At 37.3% G+C, this 22,640-nt stretch overlaps 1 protein-coding gene across 3 annotated transcripts in view; it reads left to right on the forward strand.

Moving 5' to 3' along the window:
- CDKAL1 (CDK5 regulatory subunit associated protein 1 like 1) overlaps positions 1-22,640 on the forward strand; it is a 376,336-nt gene that overhangs the window by 119,689 nt on the left and 234,007 nt on the right. For all 3 annotated transcript variants that reach the window (XM_056482895.1, XM_056482897.1, XM_056482896.1), the window contains 2 exons: positions 6,570-6,618; positions 20,470-20,590. In XM_056482895.1, coding sequence (XP_056338870.1) covers positions 6,570-6,618; positions 20,470-20,590 — 170 coding nt within the window. The remainder of the gene's footprint in view (positions 1-6,569; positions 6,619-20,469; positions 20,591-22,640) is intronic.

The raw sequence follows: 22,640 nt of genomic DNA on the forward strand, positions 1-22,640 counted from the left end.
TTTGTTATAGTGAGTATAATGATACCTACACATATGTAGATAGAGGGGAAAGAAATGAGCACGTCCCTATCCTTGGACCAAGACTGTAATTTGATGTTTCAGTTTTGATGAATTTAACATATTAAAATTGATAAGTTAGATTTATTTATTTATTTTTTTTACATTTTCCCCCTCTTTTTTAAAGTTTTCTTTTAGGTAACATGTAATTTCTGAAAATTAACTTCTTCTCATCATCTTCATTTGACTACCTAGAACCACTGTCTAATGAAAAATATTAGTAGTTTTCTATTTTTCACAGAAAGATTTCTGTTAGGAGATGAATTAGGTGTTAATGCAGTGTTCCCAAATACTTTGTAACTTGACCTGAAAATAATGAAATGTAGTCTTTGCAATAAGGACACTATCCTCTAGTTGTCATTGCTGTGGTAAAATTTACTGTGCTTTAAATAAGAAATCCCTGAGCTCAGAAAGGTCTTAAACTTGGGACAAAACTATTAACAAAAACAAAGCTAAGAGCACATATTGTTCATGTTTTCAGTTTGTACATTTACGATTTTCTTCTCATTTTACAAAGAACGAGTGTGAGAGAGGGACTGTATTTAAAGGACAAGGCTTGTTATCTTACTATTGCAAAATATTTTTGAAAGGCAGTTTCTGCAGAATTGAGAAACAGAAAATGTTCTGTTGGCAATAGGATATTGATTCTACTTTAAAATTTTAAGCATTAAGGGTACAGTTTTGGAAATCTTTCTTTATTACCATGTTGGTCTCATCTTCAACTTGGCTGAGAGACATAGTTGATTTATTGTTGCTTATATAAGTTCTGATAGTTTCTTCTCTCTGCTCAGTTTTTTCCTCCTTTTCAATATTTATTTTAAAGGACCATGTTGTCTGAGAATGTGTTTATTTACCAGCAATTATAACTCCCTTGGGGTGGCTTTCTAAAGACAGCATGTCAGAGGCTCTTCTCCTCTTGTTGGGATGGAGGAGGAAGCTGTGTTGTAACTACCAGGGAAATTCTAGTAAATCAGAGCTTGTTTTGATCTGCATTTGAAAAATACAGGACTGAACTTTATTTATTGTCTGATTTAGGCAGAAGGAAAGGAAGGGCACCTTCATATCCTTCTCACCATTTGTGATGATGTTACTGTGCTTTTGTGTTTCTTTAAAGCAATTACAACTTTATAAACATAGGGTTTGAGTTGGGTTGAGTCGTTGTTGTAGGCTGTGTGTAAGGCAAACCATAACATCACATGACAAGGTGAAGGAGCTCTGTTCTGGAACAGGAAAATTCTGGGCAGTAATAAACCTGCCAAGGGTGTAAAGTACCTGAAGCACATAATGATGCATTACAGAGGCTCAGAGCCAGAAACCCTCAGGTGGTTTCCAAAGCTTACTGCTTTGTGTTTGTGCTGTACTCACTTCAAACTGAAGAGCATGTAAAGTGCACACTGAGACATCAACTCTCCTATGTAGAGTTATCCCTCACTTTTCATTTCTAGTTACTGAAAAGTAGATGTGTGGCTGTGCTGATTGTTTTGAGTGGATTATAGGGAAGGAGGGACAAGGGGGAATGAAAGATTTAGCCGACAGGTTGTTTTGGGACTTGTGAATCTATGTAGGTAATTGTAGTGTTTCCTCACTTCTGAGCTGCATACAAGAACATGCAAAACCCTTATTGCTAGTGATAGTTGAGCCATTGGAATGGGATATCTTATTTAATTGACGTTTTCTGGAGTTTTAAGGTGCTTGATCTCCAAATGATGCTATGTGTTGGAACCCCTGGTCAGGTTGCTGGAGGTTTATAGGTCTTAGAGGCTTCACAAGGCCTGTGTATCCATGCTTTGAAATCATCAAACTTGCTGTGCAGACTGAAAGTGTGGAGCCTCATCCACATATGTATTCCATTAAAGGCATGCAATAGCTCCACAGGTGAGTGAATCCTGAATGAGAACTCCAATTCTCCTTCCTTCTCGATCTTTCCCAGTGTAACAGCATCAAAGACCTGTCACCTTCTGCCATACACTCATCACTCAAGGGAGGAGTTTCAGCTTATTGTTTCATCTGCACAAACCCAGACAACCAATCCAGTGTTGCTACTCTAGAAGGCTGTAACCCCCCTTTGCTGCTGCTCTATGAGTCAGAAGTGCAGGTCTTGTGCATGGTAAGGTACTGCAAGCTCTTTAGCAAAGGTGAGCTTGAAGCCACTGCTTCCAGGAGAAATACATAGCCGTGAAAAGCCCTCTGCCAAGGCTCCTTACATTCTCCTGACCCCCAACTCACCCTTTCCCCTGGCTGTTTTACTGTATAAGGCAAGCTTCTTTTCATATCCACTTTGAAACTCTGGAATGTGATTAGTGGGAGTGCTGAACACTCCCAGCAGCAGCACGTAACACTAGCAGCACTGCTATAAAATAGATGGTGCAGCATAAAAAAATGCTAAGTGCATTAGAAAAAACAGGCACTTTATTTCTCAAGCTCTACATCTGTAATTGGTATACACTTTTAAGTTCAATGTACCTTATTCCTTCATTTGTAAAATGTTCCAGTTAGTGGAGCCTTAGCAGTGCCATTGTGAAAGGAAATCACTGGAACATTACCAAGATGCCAAGTACATCCCTGCTGTCTTGGCCTCATAAATGAAGAAGATAAGTTGTATGGTATTTCTGTGGTTCAGTTCATTAAAGTTTTGATGATGTTTGCAAAACAGAGATAGTGATACTTGCCTACCTTACAGTGTATAATAAGGCCAGACTGCATTCAAGATTGCAAGCCTGTCTGCTGCCCTTAAACAGAGCCTTGCATAAATGCAAATATCCAATATGTACTTAATGAAAGTTAAATTTGATGGAATTTTACTCTGAATTATTTGAATTAGCAGAAGTTCTTGGAAAGCATGCTGTAAACAGCATGCTGGGAACAGGTGGACACTGATCTTCTGTAATTTATGCCTAAGAATGATTTCATACAAATCTTAGTTGGTTGATTTTGGCTTTTGAATTCCCATGCTGATATTCAGACAGGGCACTTGAACCTGGAAAGTCAGAAAAGATTTTAAACTGAAAATTGGATGTGCCAATAGAAGATGCTCATTTCTACAGCAGTTATGTACTATCCTAAAAAATCAATTAATTATCCTTCAGCTGTGTCAGTGTTTAGCAATGAAAATCAGTTGTTTATTTGCTTCTCTGGGGTATTCTCCTTCCCTTTAAAGTTCATGTAGATCCTCCTCTCACAATACATTCCTAACCCAGAATAATGCCCATTACTATGGTCAGTATTGTCAGCAAAGGTCTTAAAACATAGATGTTATCCCTCTGAAGCCAGGGTGGCTAGTCACATGCCTTTTGAAGTTATGTATTAAGCCCTAGATTTACCTTGCCTAAGTGCTGTAATTTGAGAGTCTGTTTTGCTCAGCTCTCTTTATGGTCAATGAAGATAATTATCTCTAAAATAATTTAGATTTTTAGAAGACCTGAAGTGCTTTTTGAAGCCATGTATTTTTCTTTTACTGGCTTTAGAGAGGGGATAGGCTGAGTAGTCTTTTAACTTCTAGCATTTGGCAGAGATCCCTAAACAAGGTGAGATGAAACAGAATTGGTGAACTGGAGTTAAAATCTTCAGGATTATAAATAGCATGTTCTAATTATCTAAGATAGATGATTTTATCTATGTAGTGACCATTTTGTTTCTTGACTATATCAATGAGTGTGTTGGGTTTTTTCTAGATGAGAGAAAAAAGATTGTTTTCAAGTAGCCATGTATGCTCACTCCTAGGGTGTTCATATTGGATCTTAGGAAAAAATTTCTTTATGTAAAGGGTGGTCATGCATTGGACCAGACTGCTCAGGGAAATGGTTGAGTCGCCATCCCTGGAGGTATTTAAAGCCATGTAGATGTGGTGCTTAGGGATAGGGTTTAAGGGGGGCTTGGCAGTGCTGGACTATTATGGGTACAAATGATTGCTGAGCTGTACATGCCTAGCTGTGATCCCACCAGGAAGGGTCAAAGATTGTTCCTGGCCCTTGCTTCAACTCAGCCTTCATGCTTTGATAAAACTCTCTTTGTCCTTGCTTTTTCACCAGACAGTTTCCTGCTTTGGCCACTCTTTCATGGCTTCATGAGCCTTGCTGTGCTCTTGGCCCATGTCAGTCTCAGCCCAGATTTCTGCATCAGCCCTGATTTGTGGTGCTTGAGTGTTTTGGGGTGTTTTTTGTTTGTTTGTTTTGTTTTTTTCTTTTTATGTAGTTCTACTCAGTTGTCAACTCTATTCTGTCTGTAGCTCTTGTTCTGTTCACATCCTGATGGAGAACCATTTGAAGTGCACATTAAGTCCAAAATATACTTAGCCATGCTGGAAATGAGGTCCTACAAGATCTGTGGAGCCAAGTGGGGTGCACTAACCACACCCAGCAGTGCTGTCCTGCTGTCAGTCCTCAGGGGTTGTTTTATTGAGACACTCAAATGTTGAGGAATGGTGTCATTTTCCTTCATACACACCAGGATGTCTCTGTGCTTCATGGACTTCCTGATGCCTGATGGAGGCATTAGTGGAGCTCTGCTCTGAAGGCTTACACATATCTTTGATACCACTCCAGAGCAGAATTATCCATAAGGTTAGTGAGATGTAAGGAAAAGAATCCAGCAGACCTTTATATATGCAAGAAAATTTCATTACTATGACTTTGTCACTTTTTTCAATTTTTCATTCCCCCACCCCTTTTTTTCCAAATAAGAATGTTCTAAACCTTTCCCTCCTCTCACTATAAATTAATGTCACATTTTCTAAGATGCTTTTGTCTTCATAACTACAGACTGTAAGCATTCTACGTTTTCTTCTTGAGCACTTGGGGCTTTAGCCAAATAATTTCCAATAATTTCAAATGAAAAATATTTAATGTGTGAAATAACATGTAAGGCAGAACAAACATCCATTTCTAGGTGCAGATCTCATTATCTCTCAGACCTATAATTTTAATTACTTACATGAGCCATCTTCTTGACAGACATATTGAGAATAATTTAATTTATCCAATAAAATGAAGATGCAATATAATGATTGGTGGGGTTTTTTTCTATTTTTATTCAACAGGGGATTTGGAGCAATGCAAAAATTCCTCAGATGCACAATGCAGAAAGTAATTGGTGGCTCAGGTTATGACCACCCATATTTCTCATATTTTAAATTATTAAAATGGTTATGAATTTAAACAGTCTAGTGCTGAGACATATAGCAATAATGTTTTAGGTAATATAACACAGACTTTGCTCCCTGTCTGTAGTGTAGTTTTAGATGTGTACTCTTCTATTTTCAAGTGAATTTTTTTCTATTTATCTCTTAAACATTTACTAGAAAGTGCATGTGTTAAATATCTTGAGTCATAAAAACTGTACCCAAAATAGATATGTACACAAGTATGTAAACATACATGTTTTCCATATGTCTTCTTATGTGTCTTTGCAAGCTAATTGCTAGATATGTCAGTATGTCTGTAGTGTGAATGCTTGTGATTCAGAAAATTATTTAAATATATTTATTTTTCAATAAAATTATTAAAATGAAGATATTAGGAACACTGTAACTTAATTTCTAGAAGTCATAAGTAATGGACTGTATTCAAAATTCTGACATGGTGGACATCCCTGTTTTAAAAGGCTGTATTTCAAAAGGTTAAAAAGAAAGAAAAGAAAAAGAAAAATACTTTTACATGGATTTGATCCAACACCCAGACAAGGGAAGGAACTGACTCCCACTGACTTCAGCTGGGAAATTAAAATCAGATTCCAACTATAGGTGAGCTTTTTTTAAACTTCTGTTAGACAGATTGGAAAAATGAATGTGAAGAAGACAAGATTGTCCCATCTTGTATTTACAGGAAATTACAAACTCAGTGGTTTAGGGCAGAGAGACTTAATGGCTTTGCTACAAGGGATCCAAGTTCCAGGTTCTTCTCTTGAAGCCTCTGGAACCTGAGCTTTTTTGCTTATTTTGGAAGCAAGCAGGAAGAGAAACTCCAAGGAAAAGACGACATGAACTAGATTTTAGTGTGATTTTAGCAATGTACAGCTTAGAGAAGCAGTGTTTAAAAAGAAATATTGTGGAAAAATGGCAAACTAACTTAAGTGTGACAAGTTGGCTTTCCTGCATTGTGTGTAAATATCTATAGTAGAATTGCTCTGAATAGGTGGTTTGGATGAAAGCTCTGGAAAGAATCTCAGCTTCAAGAATTCCTGAGTGTTTAATTTTGCAGTGTTAATGTTGATTCATTCTATTTTATATGCCAAAATCTCTACAGTGTGTTGACCATTGATTTTAAATGAGGACTAATACATCTATTAAGAAATAATTGAGCAATTTATCTTTATTGGTGACTTTTGGCAAATGTAACACTAAAAGATAAATTTGTTGTCTTTGTTACAGACATTATATAATGGTAATTAAATATTATCACAGCCCAAAATCCTTTACTCCCTCTTAATCCAGAAGAAGACACTCATGAAAGACTAGTTAATATGAAAGTATGTCCAGTGGTTGACTACTTAGGTATTTACCTTCTGACTTTTTTTAGGTTCAGCAGATAGATCGTGTAGTAGAAGTTGTGGAGGAAACTATTAAAGGTAAGCATCACACCTGAACTAATTGCAGCTAGTCTGAAACATGCCAGCATTAGCAGAAGTGCTGCTAGTGTGTTCTTTTTCAGTCTACCACTTGGCTTTGTGCTCCACCTGAATGTTTGGGCAGTGCTATACTTTGTCCTGTATGCTTTGTATAAGTGATAATTTCAGAGATGTTTTCTGTCAGGAGCTCTGTGGGCTGTTGGTTTCATAGGTGAATGATCAAGAGGAGACTTCAAGAAATCATTTCATCAGTGTAAGCTGGTGTAGAGTATTGTATAAAGCTCCTGCACTATCTTAATTGAGTGCTACACTTCTACTTTCTTTTGCTTTGTTCTCTGGTATTTTCTTCTTTTCCGGTGTTTTGGCTTACCTCCCTGAGCTCTTCTCAGCAGGGCAGATAAATTATCTTCTGGTTTAATGTTCTTTTGTAAATGTGTTCCTTGTTCTCTCTGGCTTTGTTTGTGTGTGTACTCTTAGTACTTTGTAGTGACAGAGGGAAAAAACCCAGTATTGTTTCTGCAGCCTGACCAGTAAACATTTGCTGTTGAATAAATATATTTGTCTGGGTCTTTCTGGGTTACCTAAGTTTGTCTCCATTACTTATCAGGCCATAAAAATTACTGTTCCATGAAGCTTTAAATTACAAGGTTTAGTTTAATTGTCTGTACTTTCAACATAAACAAGTATCTAATCCACAAGACACTGTCAGTAACTTTAATGCTGGAATATGATTTTTTTTAACCACAGCATGAAAATTTAAAGCAGTGCAAATTTTTAAAAGGAAAAAAAGCTTCTATCTTAAAACTGTATAGTGTGGTGTAAAGCTTCTAGATTTTGTGGTTTGCAGGCCTTAATATTTCATGTTGCTTTGAGTGCTTTCACAAGTGAAACCTGTACATTTATGTACTCCCAAACACAATTTTTTCCAGATTGTCCTTAACTTATGGAATCTAATTTTGGAGGATACAACCTATTTTACCATACAGACAAAGTAGAAATACATTCAGTATATATTCTTTATTTAATAAGCCAAACTGTTTTCCCAGAAACATCAAGGTGTTCATGACAGTCTGTTGGAAATGGGGATGCTTCATGATTTTTACAACGGTACTTCAGATCCCTATCTGCTTTTTCCTGAATTTTATTTGTTCTTAAGGGACTAAGATGATAACCTGGGTCAGCATGCCCTTCCTCTACAAAAATGGGCTTTGTAATATTTATACTGACTCCAGATATTACTCAGGTTATGGTGACTGAATGTTATATGACTAGAAAGAGTACAAATAATCTAGTAGCAGCTGTTAAAATAATGATTTTCACTGAATGGATTTTTAGATTGCATTTTAAACATTGATATAATGCTGGAAAATAATGTTCATAGGAATGTTAATGAACATTTAAACTTTAAAAAGTGTGAATTTTTGGAAAGATTTTTGTTCTTTTCTAGCTTACTAAAAGTGATTTGAATTAGAAGGAGAAAGTGAGCTGCTGAATTCTGTACATAGTGCCAATTCCATAAGGGATTTCCCAAAAGGCAATGGAACGCAGGATTTCTGAGGTTTTATTGGAAAAAAATGAACAAAAACCAGCTCTCCATTTTGAGAGAGGCATTGACAAGCTGGAGAGAGTCAAACAGAGATGGTTAAGAGACTGAGGCTGGATCACTTCTCCTCATGGGAGAGCCTGAGAAGGCTCAGGGAGGGGGAATCACATCAAAGTACATAAATGCCTGAAGAGAGGGTGCAAAGAGAAGTGAAACAGACTCTGTTCAGTGGTGGCAACAGGCACAAAAATGCACAGGAGGTTCCCTCTAAACACATTTTGACTGTGAGGATGACCAGGCACTGGCTCAGGTTACTGAGGCAGGTGGTAGAGACTGCATCCCTGGCTGTACTCAAATACTGTGGGCATGGTCCTGGGGAACTGGCTCTCCTTGAGTGAGAGGGTTGGACACAGTGGTCTCCAGAGGTCCTTTCCAACTGTAACCCATCTGTGACAAAAAAATTACAACTCAAGGAGAATCAAGTTGGCAGAGATCACAGCATATGATAATGGCTTACTTTGGTAAAAGCAGCCATAAAATTTGGAGCTTTTACTTATATTTCATTAATTTACTTGAAGATGGTGCATTATTTTATGAATTTTGGAATTATCTACTAATGGAGAAGAATGTGAAGCTGTTTTTCATTGTGTTTTATGAAGAGTCTAACTGTGGACTTCCATTATCAAAGTGAAGTAAAATAATGTACATAACAGGACTGTTGATTAGAATATTTTAATAAATGAAATGGATATATGGTAGAAGATTAAATTAGTGTAATGTCAGATGAAATGTAACCCTTTGTTTTCATGAGTCTGCATCACTGGTAACAGCTTCTGAAGAGCTGCTAATGCTTTCATGAGATGGTGATGTTGTGGGACAGGGGATTAAATATGAATTCTGAATTCAGAGCCAGCTTACACCAGTGGCTATTAAGTTGGATATCTGTCATAGCTGAACAACCCAATTTTTTTCACCTTTTTTTAAAAGAAAAGCTAATGGATGCATGGTAGGTGTATTCCTGTGGTGTGGTTTTGTATATATTGAAAGCTTAAAAAATATTATATATTGAATGTTTAAAAAAATATTTGACTGAATAAGTGGAACTTCATGGTGTCTACACTCTGTAGGACAGGTCTGTAGATTGGTCAGCCTGAGTTTTCTGAATTTTTTGTCCAAATTCCAATGATGGTAGATTTAAGTCTGAAAGTGTAGCTTTTCCTGGCTTTCCATTTCTTAAGTGATGCCTTAGTTTTTTCTTGGATGCTTGAATTTTGTAGTACACAGCTTAAAAAAAGGGAAAGTTTGTAGAAAGGATTTTTGCCTTATATTTTTTTTTTCCTAATAGTAATCTTTTCCATTTTTCATTAAAATGTCTTTCTGGTTGGATTTGGTTAAAAGCTTGCTATACTCCCAAAGAAAATTGATTTCTTGGAATTATTTAGACCTCTTTGTATGAAATATGAAAGAGTTTCTTCTAGCTTTATTTCTCAGACTTAGGACCTTGTCAAGAAGACCTTTTCAGAACAATTCCATTCTGCTGGGTCAAGAGATGGTAGTTTCAAGAAATATATCTTCATGGTGGTCTTTATCATATATGTGTGAAGACAGTGTAATTGTTAGTTCCCAGCTCTTCATCGAGATAATTCTGATAAACACTTTTTATGTGACTTTATCTTTTTATCCTGCTTTATCAGAAAATGGAAAAGAAGGATTTGCACGTTTGTTGTTGCACTGACAGCTAAAAGAGAGAGAGAGGCTTTTAAGAGGCTCAGTGATTTCTCATTTTTATGCCATCCTAACTTTTATCACAAGCATTGAATTGAATCTTTGAAATTTCCTAATTAGCAGGTAAATTGTCACTTCCAGAAGCGATCTTCAACAGCAGTGAAGTATTTGTATGCAGGTCATGTCTAATTAATATTTATACTGTGTCCCAAGATATATTTTAACTAGAGGCATCTTCACCTACTTTTCATATGGTATGGTAATTTATACTGCCTGGTAACTCTATACTGCCTGTGAGGAACTAGATAATTCTTTCACAGTCTCAGAACTGAGATTCTCCAAGAATTGTGTAGCCAGTGTGTCTCTCAGTCTTCCTGATAAACAGAATGGTTTTGTCATGCAGGGTGCTGATTTAACAATTTAGTAAACCTTGCTTCATCTTCATATTACCCAAAGTTTGGATTACAGCAGTTTTACAGCATTAGAGAACCATTCCCAACTCATGTACTTAGGTTTCCAGTAAGGTGCTATGATGACATAGAATGTTAGTATTGCTAAGGAGTTGTGGTGTCTGTGAGCTAGGTGAAAGCAGCCTGTAATTGATGTGTGTTCCATCACTCAGTAGAATTTTTGTATAGAATATAAGTTATTTGGGATGATCAGTTTCTATAGCATGCTCCAATAAGCTGAAGATTTGTCTTTGGTGGGTACTGCAGAATGTCCTTATGGTGGCTGCTCAAGTCATTTTTTTATGAATCACTCTAAAATCTGTCTTTAAAAAAAGCCTGTGTGTGTATGCAGTCTTAGCTATAAACAGTCTACAGTGGGCAAGAGAATACATTTGTTCTGTATTTTAAAGGAGAAATGTTAAATGCTTAATGGAGAAATTCATCTTTTCTGGCTTTGAATTTAGGTCTTCAGAGATTTAGGTCTTTCCCCCTTCCTTTCCAGGCATGCTCTCAAATCCCATGTTATTAAGGGTTTGTGGGGGTGGGAGGCGTGGGACCAGAGTATTTGTGTACAGTCTGCTTTTAGCTTAGGCCTTAGGGAGATGAGTGGCATAGGTTGAATTGAGTTTAGTCCACATTGTGTGTGTCTAATGCTTTCACAAAACATAGTTTTACAATGGGTCATTAGACCTGATTATAAAAAACAACCAAAGGAAATTACTTCAGGGTTGAGCCCTTTATACTTAACTTAACCTTTCTCAGTTTCAGTCACGTTGACCTATCTGTGAAGTTGCCCATCCATTCCCAGTTTAAACATTGACCATTATTTGCTAAACTGTTTAATTGTTCTCATGTGGTTAGCAGTTATGGATTCATGATACTGTCTGTATGAAAATAAGATAAATGCTACTTATATTGTATACAGGCTAAAGTGTAGAATTTATACTGGATTGTCCACCTGAGAGAGTGTGTGTATATATATATATATATATATGTATGTATATGAATGCCAGAACATTAAATAGTGTTTGTATATGCTGCTTGATTTCACTGTAATCTGCTGGTAACAGTAGATAAAATAGTCTCATTTCAATTTCTGTGACTGTGGGAAGAGTAGCCTTGACTTAAGAAGCTGATGACAGGCCAAATGAAGAATAAAAATTGGAGGAGTCAGGAATTCCTATTTGAGGAAAAGTATCATTTGGCTCCCAGTCAGGAAACTGACTGTTTGTGCCAAAGTGCAGCTTAAGGAGGGTCAGAGGGAGGGTAGTGGCCTCATCAAGTCCCTGTTTCTGTTTGTATCTCCTTTGAAATGACATAGAAAGGAGGAGTGAGGGGGGCAGTTTTGGATGGGTTGTTTTATTTATTTCATTGTGTGGTGGGTTGACCTTGTCTGACTGCCAGACCCCCACCCAGCTGCTTTCTTGCTCCCACTTCTCACGAGGGCAGTGGAGAAAATAAGATAGGATAACTCTTGGGTCATGATAAGGACAGGAGGATCACTTACCAGTTACCATCATGGGGAAAACAGACTGGACTTGGGGAAAATTAATCTAATTTATTGCCAATTAAAAATAGAATAGAGTGGTGAGAAACTACCTTCCCCCAGCCCTCTTCATCCCATGCTCAGCTTCTGTCTCTCATCCCAGACTGCTCCATCTCCTGCCCCTGAGTGGTGCTGAGAGATGGGGACTGGAGGCTGTGGTCAGCCCAGAACAGCCCCTCTGTGCTGATTCTGCTCCAGCCTGGGGCATTCCTGTGGGCTCTAGGGATCCTAGAACTGCTCCAGGGCAGGCTCTCTGCCAGGATCCCTGCTCCAGGCTCCTGCTCTGCTGCAGGAGCAGGATCTGCTTCACTCTGCTCTTCTCCACTGGCTGCAGGGGGATCCAGTGGGAAGTGCCTGCAACGCCTCCTCCTTCTTCTCTTTCTATTTCTCTTCCTCCTCTTCCCACCTTGCTGCTCACAGGGCTTTCCCTCCCCTTCTTTCCTCGCTGCCAGGCAGTGTTTTTCCCTTTCTTGCCCCTGTGACAGCTGTGGAGCTCCCCTGTGCCCTGTGGCAGGGCTTTTGGAGCCAGCTGCATCTGGCACTTGGCAGCCCCTGCAGCCCCCTGCACACACCCCGGAGCAGTACCACGTCCCTAATGCAATTAGGGAGGTAGAATTGTCTTTTAAACTGAGATTGTGGGAAAGTAAAAGCACTAACTGGAAAAACTGTTTTGGAGGCAGGCTGGATAAGGCTTTGAGCAGCCCGGTTGAGTGGGAGTGTGCCCATGGCACAGGGGTTGAGACTAGATGATCTTTAATTTTTAACCCTTTAACTAAGAATTCTGTGATTCTATGAACTTGTGCCGGGGGCTGTGTTTGACAGACTTAAGAAAGTTGGGTAGGATTGAAATCATGTTTTCAGTGGGCAATACACAGAGCTACAGCAAGTCAGTAACTTGGGGCCATGACTGTGATTAAAAGATTCACCCATCACTCATTTGTGTGTATCAATCACTGAGGTTAATGGCATAATGTGGTACCTGTCACCTGCCTCTGTTTTGTGTGCCCTGGATTGGAAACTTTAGAGATACTCTTATTTTAACAAAATCATATTTTTTTTGTTGTCATCAAGGCATTATGGGTAGAGTGTCATTACTCAAACAAGTAGCTTCCCCTCCCCCCTTCTGTTATTTAAGAACTACTTTGACAACAAGCATTGGCTTATAAACGACCTGGCTGGAAGGTGTCCCACTATATAGTTTTGAAATGAAGGTTTTTTCATGCAGCCAGATGCTTCAGTGAGAGCACCAGGTTGCATTTTGATTTTCCCTTCCTGACTGCTTACTTAAAGTGTGATGTACTGAAGGGTAGTGGTGAGTTCCAAATAGTAATATCATGATCTGTGCCATTATCAGCTCAGAGAGTTAAGCTTTGTAGACTGTATTTTAAATAAAAAAATACAAATTAAAAAAAATTAAATAAAAATTATATGGAATATACAGTAATTGTGGGTGAACTGTTTCTGCAAAGGCAGATTTTAATTGTTTTTGTAAAATATCAATAATAGTGCAACTCAGCATTAAAAGTGTCCCTGCTGGGGCAAAAGATTTTTGCTACCATCAACTTGTTTTTGCTCTTACAAGAAAGTTTATTGCTGTTTTTGCTGTGTCTGTTCAAATACTTTCACAGGGACTGTTAGGTGTGTGAGATGATTCAGGACTTTAGGTAGGTTTTGTAATTATTTTTCTCAGTATAGTTATTTCTTTGATTTAATTTATAAATCTGATAGAACTCACTATCCCTATTATGACTGTCATTGTTATGACTATTTTGTAAGTAGCTCACAGAAACTGAATGGGAGATAAATAGTGCCACAGAAGAAGAAAACAAGCAAGTGGGGGGAAACAGATAGAAAATCTCAGTAGCACAATTGTGATTGCTCATTGTTAAATGAGCCTGTGGTGTGCATGAAAAATGTGCCTTTTCTTCCAGACCCATATGTGCTCTTTTCCACACTTGGAGTGAATGGCTATCTTACAGCATCCCTATTTTTCTGTCCTATTCCCATTGGATAGACTCACCTGGATTTAGCTCTGTTGGAGAATCCTCATGGCTGGTAAATGTAAAGAGTACCTCACAATTTTGCAAACAGCAAGAAGTTCAACTCAGTTTCACTCTGAGGCTAAATTTGTTCTGTTCAGCCTGCACACCCCAGAACATTAGGCAAGTTGCTTGTGCTGCTGCAGCTGGCTCTGACAATCCTTCTTTCAGCACATCCCCTCCTCACAATGCAGCCTATTTTATCTGATTCAAAATGTCTTTTCCCTTGGAAGTTTCTCTCCAGGATCTCCTGAGGTTTTGAGCAGAACCTTTGATCCTAATCAAATGCATTTCTTCACAGAGAGGTGAGGACAGAGGGTCAGGGGAACTCTTCCTGTAGTCGATTCTTAGCATTGTCCTTCTGAGCTCTGGAATTGTGGCTGGCATTTTGAGCTCACAGGAGATTTAATGTTCAGGCACTTTTTTCAGAAAGACAATAACATTGCATGATCTCAGAATAAGTAGGGTGAAGCTTTGAATCCTGAAAAAAAAAAAAAAAAGCAATAGTGCCTTAAATAAATAGGGCATTTCAAGTGCTTTTGCTGTGAAAGAGGAAAATACTATGGGCATGTCAGAAATGTTTTTGAATATTTATATTCTTAATTTAACTTGGTGAAATTTTTACATGGACAGTAATTCCTTATTAATAGTTATCTCTTTTTCTGCATGATTTCTTGTACAGTACGGTTTTAGTGCTTACAGATATTGTTATGAGTGAGTCATACACTGGAGACATGCCAAGAATAGAGAAGTGTTGCATGTTTAATGGAGAGAAAGTGGTGTGTGTGAATTTTAGCAATATGGGACACCTGCAGACCTTTTCTACTGAATATATTGTTTTTGAAATTACATTAAATGAATTTTTAAAAGCTTCTGTCTTCACTGGTGTGACACTTACATTCCAGAATCTTCCAGAGGAGTATTATTGTTGGATGCTAATTCCAAGTGCAACACTTAGTAGTTCTCTGTATTTCAAGCTAGTTGCAAACGTGCTGTATGCTTAGTAATACCTGCACATTTCTGTGAAGCTTTTTGATTTGGTATAGGGTGGAAAGCAGTCTTTTTATGACAGAGTTTTGAACGCAGAGACTGGATCTAACACACCACCTGCTATCAGCATCCTAATGGGACTGGATGCCTGGCCCAAGGCATGGTGCATTGACACACAAGGAAAGATCAGTAGCTCTTGACAGCATGAGTCTGGATTATTCCTTGTTCCTGCCTACACCAGATGAAGGAGTTTGACTGTTACAGAACATTCCCATCTTCACTGATCTAGCAGAGGCATAATTTATACTAGTTGCTTGGTCAGGAGCAGGGTATATACCTTGCAGTTGGGTTTGGCTCCCTGAATTTACTTTAGACAGGAAATGCCACTGATGACATTCAGGGATGCCAGTGTGCTGCTGGCCAGCTGGGGTTGGTTGGGGTGGGAGCATCCACACAGCAGAGTCCTAAACCAATTAGTGTCCTTGTTTTTGCACATCTCTGTGTGTTTGACAGCATGTGATTGCTCTGGGGAGCTTGGGAATTCCTTTGAAATCAGTCATGTCTGCTGTGGGACAGCATGTTTGTGCTGCAGGGCAGGGAGAAAAGATGGGAGAGGAGCTTATGTCTGCCCTTGCTTGATGCTCCTTTCAGTCTTCATTACTGCTTTTGGTTCTTCTTTACACTTCTGCCTTTAATTTTTCTTTGAAGAGACGTATTACTTTGTTTTCCCTTCATGTGCTTTTACTTTCCTTTCCTTAGCTACACTGCTCCTATGTGCTATTTTTTCCAGCACTAACCTTGAGGAAAGGAAGCTCTCTATTCATTAAGAACCAAACAGTGGTGGAAGGAAATGTGTGCAAGAGTACATGAAATAGTGCTTAATCCTGTTCCCTAAAGATTCTGGAGAAGATCAGACAGGTTGGTGAGAGACATCTGAGAAGTGCAGAGCAGTGCATTGGCAGCTGTGCTGTGAGGAAAAAAGCGTCTTTCAGGAAATGGTGAATAACCTCTAAGCACAGTGATGTAACTGGGAAAGGGAAAAAGTGGGTAACAGAAGAAGCAGAAGACAATAGAAATTGTTGTTGCCAAGGCTGGGGTTTCCTGCATCTTTGAGGATTTTCTGTAAAATCATGGTTTTGAGCTGCTTGAGATATCTGCACTGTGCTTAGAAACTAATAGCCAAGAAATCTGTGTCTGGCTGGGAGCTTTGTTTCAGAGTCACACTGAATAGCTCCAGGAGGAGGTGCAGAGATGGAGAGGGACCCTCTTCCATCCTTCTAAGCAGATATAATTTCCCAGCAGTTCTTGAGGGGTGCCAGCCTATGGGCAGAGTAAAGCTGACTATTTTTTTATAATATAGATCTACTAGTATTTGATATGATGCTCATAGCCAGGTAAAGTTTACTAAAATTTACTAAGCCAGGCTGCTTCCCCCTGACTTAGCCTTGTTAAAAACTAGGAAAGCCCCAGTCCCATTTGAATCTGTTTGCTCCAATATTGTTAGCATGCTTCTGTGGTTCTAGGTCACAGGGGTCTGATGGTAGCCTGAGGTTCACAGGACATTTAATGCTATAACCTTATGACAAAGAAATTTCATTACCTGTTCCCTTCATATATTTGTATTTCAAGACTGGGCTTTCTTCATCAATCCTGAAGTGCATACATTTATGATTAAATGTATATGTACATGCCATTAGAACTATGCTACTTCTTTATGTCCTTTTTAATAAGTTAAAATAAATACTGAATTATCAAACAAGACACATTTAAATTCCCTCTTTTAGTCTAACAGTAGGATTTAATATCCTGATTAATTCATCCCAACCTCATCCTTCTTGCAGGTAGTGCCAAGGAATGTGAATTGCATCTACTGACTTCTATGTAAAGATGAGTTTAATCCTAAACAGTTCTAAAAACTAGAGAGCTCTGATTAATTTTAAATTGTTCCTAGCTTGATTTCATGTGCACTTACTGTGAGTGATTCTGCTCTGCAAGTGTTCTTGGTGGACTTGGTTAGTACTTCTGTTATGTTGTAATCTGTATTAATTATCTGTAATTAGTGAAAAACTGCTCTGAAGCATGACCTAAACTACTAATTAACTTTTTCATGTTTTGTTGTTTCTTAATATAATTTTATCTGCTGTTAGACTATGTGGAAGTAGAAAAGTTATTTTTATAGCAGAAGCAGTTAATAGGCCTAGATCATTTAGACTTTCCTATCTAACCTGACAAGATCTGTTTGTCTTTAAGCTGTGTTTCAAAGCTTGCATTGTAGAGTGAGCCCTCAAAAAAGGAGTGGTGTTTGTTTGATATCTGAGATGGAACACTCATCATTATGGTAATAGACTTGAGATTAACTCAGTTTTCAAAAATGTTGTACAAAACCTAAAAAAAAAAAAAAAAAAAAAAAGGAAAGAAACAAAACAAACATGAAAAGACAGAATCCTTTTAAGTTTGGGACACCTGCTTTGCTTAGGTAAGTTATTCAACCTGTAAAGTCAGAGAGAAGGTAATTCAATCAGATAAAATGCTTTAGAAGTAAAGCTTAATTGCAGTGTTTTGTCCTATTCTAAGCTTTGAAAGGAGATCATGAATGAGATTTAAAATTACTACTTTTTCTGTTAAACTTGATGTTGGGCTTAATAGTTCTGATTAGCCAATCTAAAAAAAAATTATTTAGCCTTTTCCTAGTTGAAGATGGCAAAATATTTATTTTTAAGTTTTCTTGAAATAAGTATTAGGAAAGAAAGATTTACAGCATGTGAAAAAGTATGATTCAGTGTTTATCAGGCTATGTTTTATTAATAGTAGCCATTCTGTAAACAGATGCTTTAGTGATTACTTAAAATGAAACAAAATAGTCTTTGGATGGAGTAGGGGAAAAAGGATTTAAGGTCAAGAGTATTGTAATTGAGAGGGTTTACCTCCTAAGAAAAATAATTAAGTGTGCCTTCCACACAAGTCACAGTAGTTGAATATGCATGTGCTGCTTGCTTTCTGGAAGTATTAAACTCTCTGCTAAAAGCCATCTCCCACTAGGGGCATTTTTTAGCCTCTGTTGTCTGGACTGAAACGTACAGGGATGTTGTTATTCTTGAGTACCCCACAGATCTTACAAGCCTCATATTAATTCAAACTTCAGTGTCATTGAGGAGGAACATGGGAAGTATTTTATGTGAGAATAAGCTGCTGTATTTGATTGCCAGGCCATAGATTTCCTGAGCTCAGGCTCAGGGTTGGGGTGGGTTTTAGCATTCAGTGGATCACATGGGAGATGGTCACAGAGCTGGGCTTTCTTTCCTGGATTAAGGAATTCTGATGATAGAAGCAGCTCAGTCTTGTTCTCCCTATAAATTATATTCTATCTGTAGAACAGCCTAATCTTATGGGGTGTTTTTGGGGGTGGTTTTCTGTTTGAGTAATGGTCTGAATATGAGAAAGGGAGAGCATGAGCTAAATTCCTGTTAGAGAGCAGTAACTCACATGGCTTCTCCTTGGGAGGGTCTGTGCTCTGAGGAGATGGGGCCTCCCTAATTCTGCACTCTGACATATTACCTGGGGAGGGGGGCAGGTTGGTTTTGTGGTTTGTTGTTTTCATTTTGGTTTTTAAACTTAAGAATGGTGATTTGACCCCGATTCTAAGTGTGTGAATTTTAAATTTTGGGTAACTTGTTGTTGTTAAGCCTGATTGTTTTAAGACTACTGTGAATAGTTCCACTGTGTCCAAATACATCTATAATATGGCAATATAGCTGAATATTTAAAAAATAGATAAACTGGTTTATTCCAAATAAACCACAGTATTAAGAAATACAAAAAGGAATATTCTCTGTTTGTGGTTTAAGGCACTCACTTTGTTATACAAGTAAATAAAATGGTGCCATGCTTGCAGCTCCTCAGTGAACTATTAGGTTAGAAAATAACCTAAGATGGTATTGTGAGTCAAGGATATTGCTGTTATTCTCAGGAAAAGGTAGAAGTGAGTAATTTAGCAAATACTAGTAGCACAAGCACCATATTACTAAATTCACTACAGGATGTAATGAAATTTTTGTCAAATGCAGCTGCAGAAGTAATGCCTTTTGTTTCTTGTCAACATTATGATGTCTTCCATCAGTATTAACCACTGTGTCTCCTACTGGTATTAACCTTTATGCTATCAGATCAGTCCTGCTCATTTGTTCATTGAGTCACATTTTTGATTTAGAATTTTTATGTGTCTTTAAAAAACTTGAGGAAGATGTTATTCTAGAAGTAGTTGGGTTTTTTCCTGGCTGTTGTTGCCATATCAAGGAAATTAATTAAGAGCATGAATGCCACATTACTCAAAAATTAATTTATGACTGCTCAAAACAAGCAGTGAAGAAGGGCTTTGACTGATGAAGGAATTAATTTTGTAAATAGCTGTTGGTAACACAAGTTAGGAGCTTTGGTGCAACACAGCTTTTAATTGATTTGAATTGTTCATAGACTTTGCTGTGCTGGATGTAGCTCAACTGCACTTTATGGTTTCATGCATTCCTCTCAACCCCTTCCTATTTTAGGGTTAGTTTTTTCTTTCCTGAAATATTTGGCAGGTTGAAGCTGTATGGTTTACTATCAGAGAGTTCTCCAAGTTCAACACAGACATGCTTTATCTTCCTGCCAGCTTGAGATGTAGTTTTCCAACTCTGTTCAGGTGTGTACCATTAGCTTTCACTTGCTGTCTCTCACCTGCCTATTCTAGGCTTTGTAGAGTAAATGATATAAGTCTTACACTTATAACTTGGGAACACTTTAGACTACCTTATGAAGTAATACACACAATTGTTTTGACTCTTCATTGTTAGTTCTTGCTTCAAAATATCACGAACCCTGTCATTTGTGCTCCTTAAATATAGGACTTGTCATGGTATGACTGATGTTGTAGGCAGTTGGTGAAATTATTTGTATTTTACTCTCTGAATAGTAATGGCTTCAGGAAGGTAGTTGTGAGGCAGTTTACTGACCTGCAGTTGTCCTGGTGTGGGAGGAGTATGTGGAAATCTTGGTAGTCAGCTTAGCCATGGATATGTGAGGATATGCTTCGAAGCACTTTGACACTTAGAGTCAGGTAACCTTGAAATGTGTTGGTTCTCCATTTAATAAGCTAAAAAAGTATTTAGTTTTTTATTGCTACTAATTTAGGTTTGAATGAAATTTTTTTGGAAGAATATTTTGATCCTGCCACACAACTCATTTAAATATTATTGCTATGTTGTTATTTGCGAGAGAATCTGGAAATAAGACTGCTTAGATAATTATAATCATATAAAACAGAAAATGCAAGTGTGAAAAGATAATTGGATTAAATAATTTGCTCATTTTAAGATAATTTATTTTACCTGTCAGTGTCTCTTTTTAAATGCTCCAGCTGGTGAAAATATATTATTACATCTCATTCTCATTTTCAGTCTTTGAAATATAAACACTACTTCTGAAGAAGAGCAAATCAAAACAACTATGATGAGACTTATTCTTTGTAATGACTGCTTTTTTTTTTTTTTTTTTTTTTTTTTTTTTTTTTTGTTTAATTTGAAGGTCATTCTGTGAGACTGCTGGGTCAGAAAAAGGATAATGGAAAACGTTTGGGGGGAGCACGACTGGATTTGCCAAAGATTAGGAAGAATCCACTGATAGAAATCATTTCGATCAATACAGGGTAAGAATCTTCCAAACTTACAAAACATTCAGTACTGTGGAGAAATTCCTTTTATCTCTTTTTGCAGGTCTAGTGTACTACTCCTAAGCTACACAGAAGGAGGCAGGATGACCACTTTTATATAGTTTAGGATATTAAATTACATTCCTTTTGGAAAAGAAATCCTTGCTTATTTGGTTACGAGAAGAAAAGAGCATTTATAAGGGATTTTCCCCTTTTTTTTTGATTTCTAATATGGTAGTTTCAGAATATTGTTACTAACTCATTATAATCTGTAAACACTGCTAACATCTGTCTGATGTGATTGTCAGCCCAGATTTATTAATGGCTTTATTAGAAATAGTTACTTCTGTCTTGCTCCTCTAACCTGCTTGTAAAGAGTCATCATGTATATATTTTATTCTTACATTCATTTGAACAAGCTACTCTCTCCTGTCAGTCAACTCTGGATGCCCATTTCCCCATAAGACTACAAGCATTTTTCTGTTCTGTACTCCTACTTTGAGGAATTGTATTTCAATCTTCCTTCCCTCACTGCTTTCCTTTCATCAAGGCAGTTGGTATCTTTCCATTTTGTCAATTTATTAAAAAAAAAAAATAAAGAAAGCAGCAACAACAAAAATCACACGAGTCCTCTTCTGATTTTCCCATCTTCTCCAACTTCTGTAGTAATTTCCCTGGTGGTTAAATTTAAAATGCATTGCTCTGGGCATCCCAGGTAGGTGTGAACTTACTGCCTAGAATGGAAAAAAAAAAAAAGTGCTGTATTTCAGTTCTGAGTTTAGATTTACATGTTCATAAACATTTCATAGAGGAGTTTTTAATACTTTCTTCTTTCTTACTTTATTGTCTTTTAGTAATGTGGCCTTCATAATTGCTGTGAAGCCTAGTGTGCTGTTTAGGTTAGAATACCAGTTCAAGACTTAGTGGGGCTCCTTTTTCTTCCTCTGACCTCTGGTAAATATAAGGGTGAAATTTTGTCATATTGCTGAATTATAATACCTTTCTAAACTGCATTTTTGTTCATGGATTGGTTTTGAAGTCAGGATATAAGCTCTTCGGTGTAGTTACTTCAAGTGTTCTAAATTCTTTCCCTTATTTTCTTTCCAGTGAACATCTTGTTTGTGCCCATCAAAATCCTTTTCATGATTAAAACTATTTTTTCACATTTGGTTGTGTCTGACTGTAAAAATTCTCCTTTTTCATTAATATTTATCAGAGTATAATGTTATAATACCTTTCTAGTTGTAAATGTTGTCAAGGCTGTAAGCTAATTGAGCTATGGTGTTGTTCATGTCTTTTGATGTGTAGTAATGAATTTAAGATGGGAAAATTAGAAATACTATTATTTCAAATTAGATTATTACTAGATTACTAGATTATTACTAGTTTAATTACAGGGGTTAATTAAAGGATACTGTAGGGTACATACAGTTAGCATTAGGTGACTGATGAGAGTAGCAACCATTTTAAACTTTTTTTTAATATATTTTGAACAGGTGTATTTTTTTACTGGGTTTTGAAAAAATATTTTCTTCCCAAATTGATCAAATTGCAGATCAGTTGATCAAACTGCAGATCAATCAACTAAGAAGTTACTCTCAGAAACCCTTTCCTTTAGTACCTGATAGTTTACAAACAAAAATTACAGTGTAGTAATAGTAGTTCTTGCTGTTCTCAAGGCAATTACATACCTATTTTCTACCATGAGACAATATAAAACATACTGTAAACCACAAAAACATATCTGTTTAATGGAGAAGAAAGTAAAATATGACCTGATAATACCAAAGCATTCCTAAAGCCTTAAACAAACAAATCAGTTGCATAAGACACCTAAATTAACTACTATCTCAATGTTATATTGCCTGCTTTCCTCTCCTGAAATACAGGTTCTTGGGTTTTCCTGTTTTTCTCTTCCCTTTTCCAGCCTCTCCAGCTGTGCATTGTAGGTGACTTTTTTGCATATTGGTCTGGGTTTGAAAAACAAAGGATAGCTTTAAAAGGCAGCAGTGTTCAGCAGTTTTTGGAAAATATAAAAATGTAATGA

This window comes from Oenanthe melanoleuca, chromosome 2, assembly GCF_029582105.1.
Source record: "Oenanthe melanoleuca isolate GR-GAL-2019-014 chromosome 2, OMel1.0, whole genome shotgun sequence".
NCBI lineage: Eukaryota > Metazoa > Chordata > Aves > Passeriformes > Muscicapidae > Oenanthe > Oenanthe melanoleuca.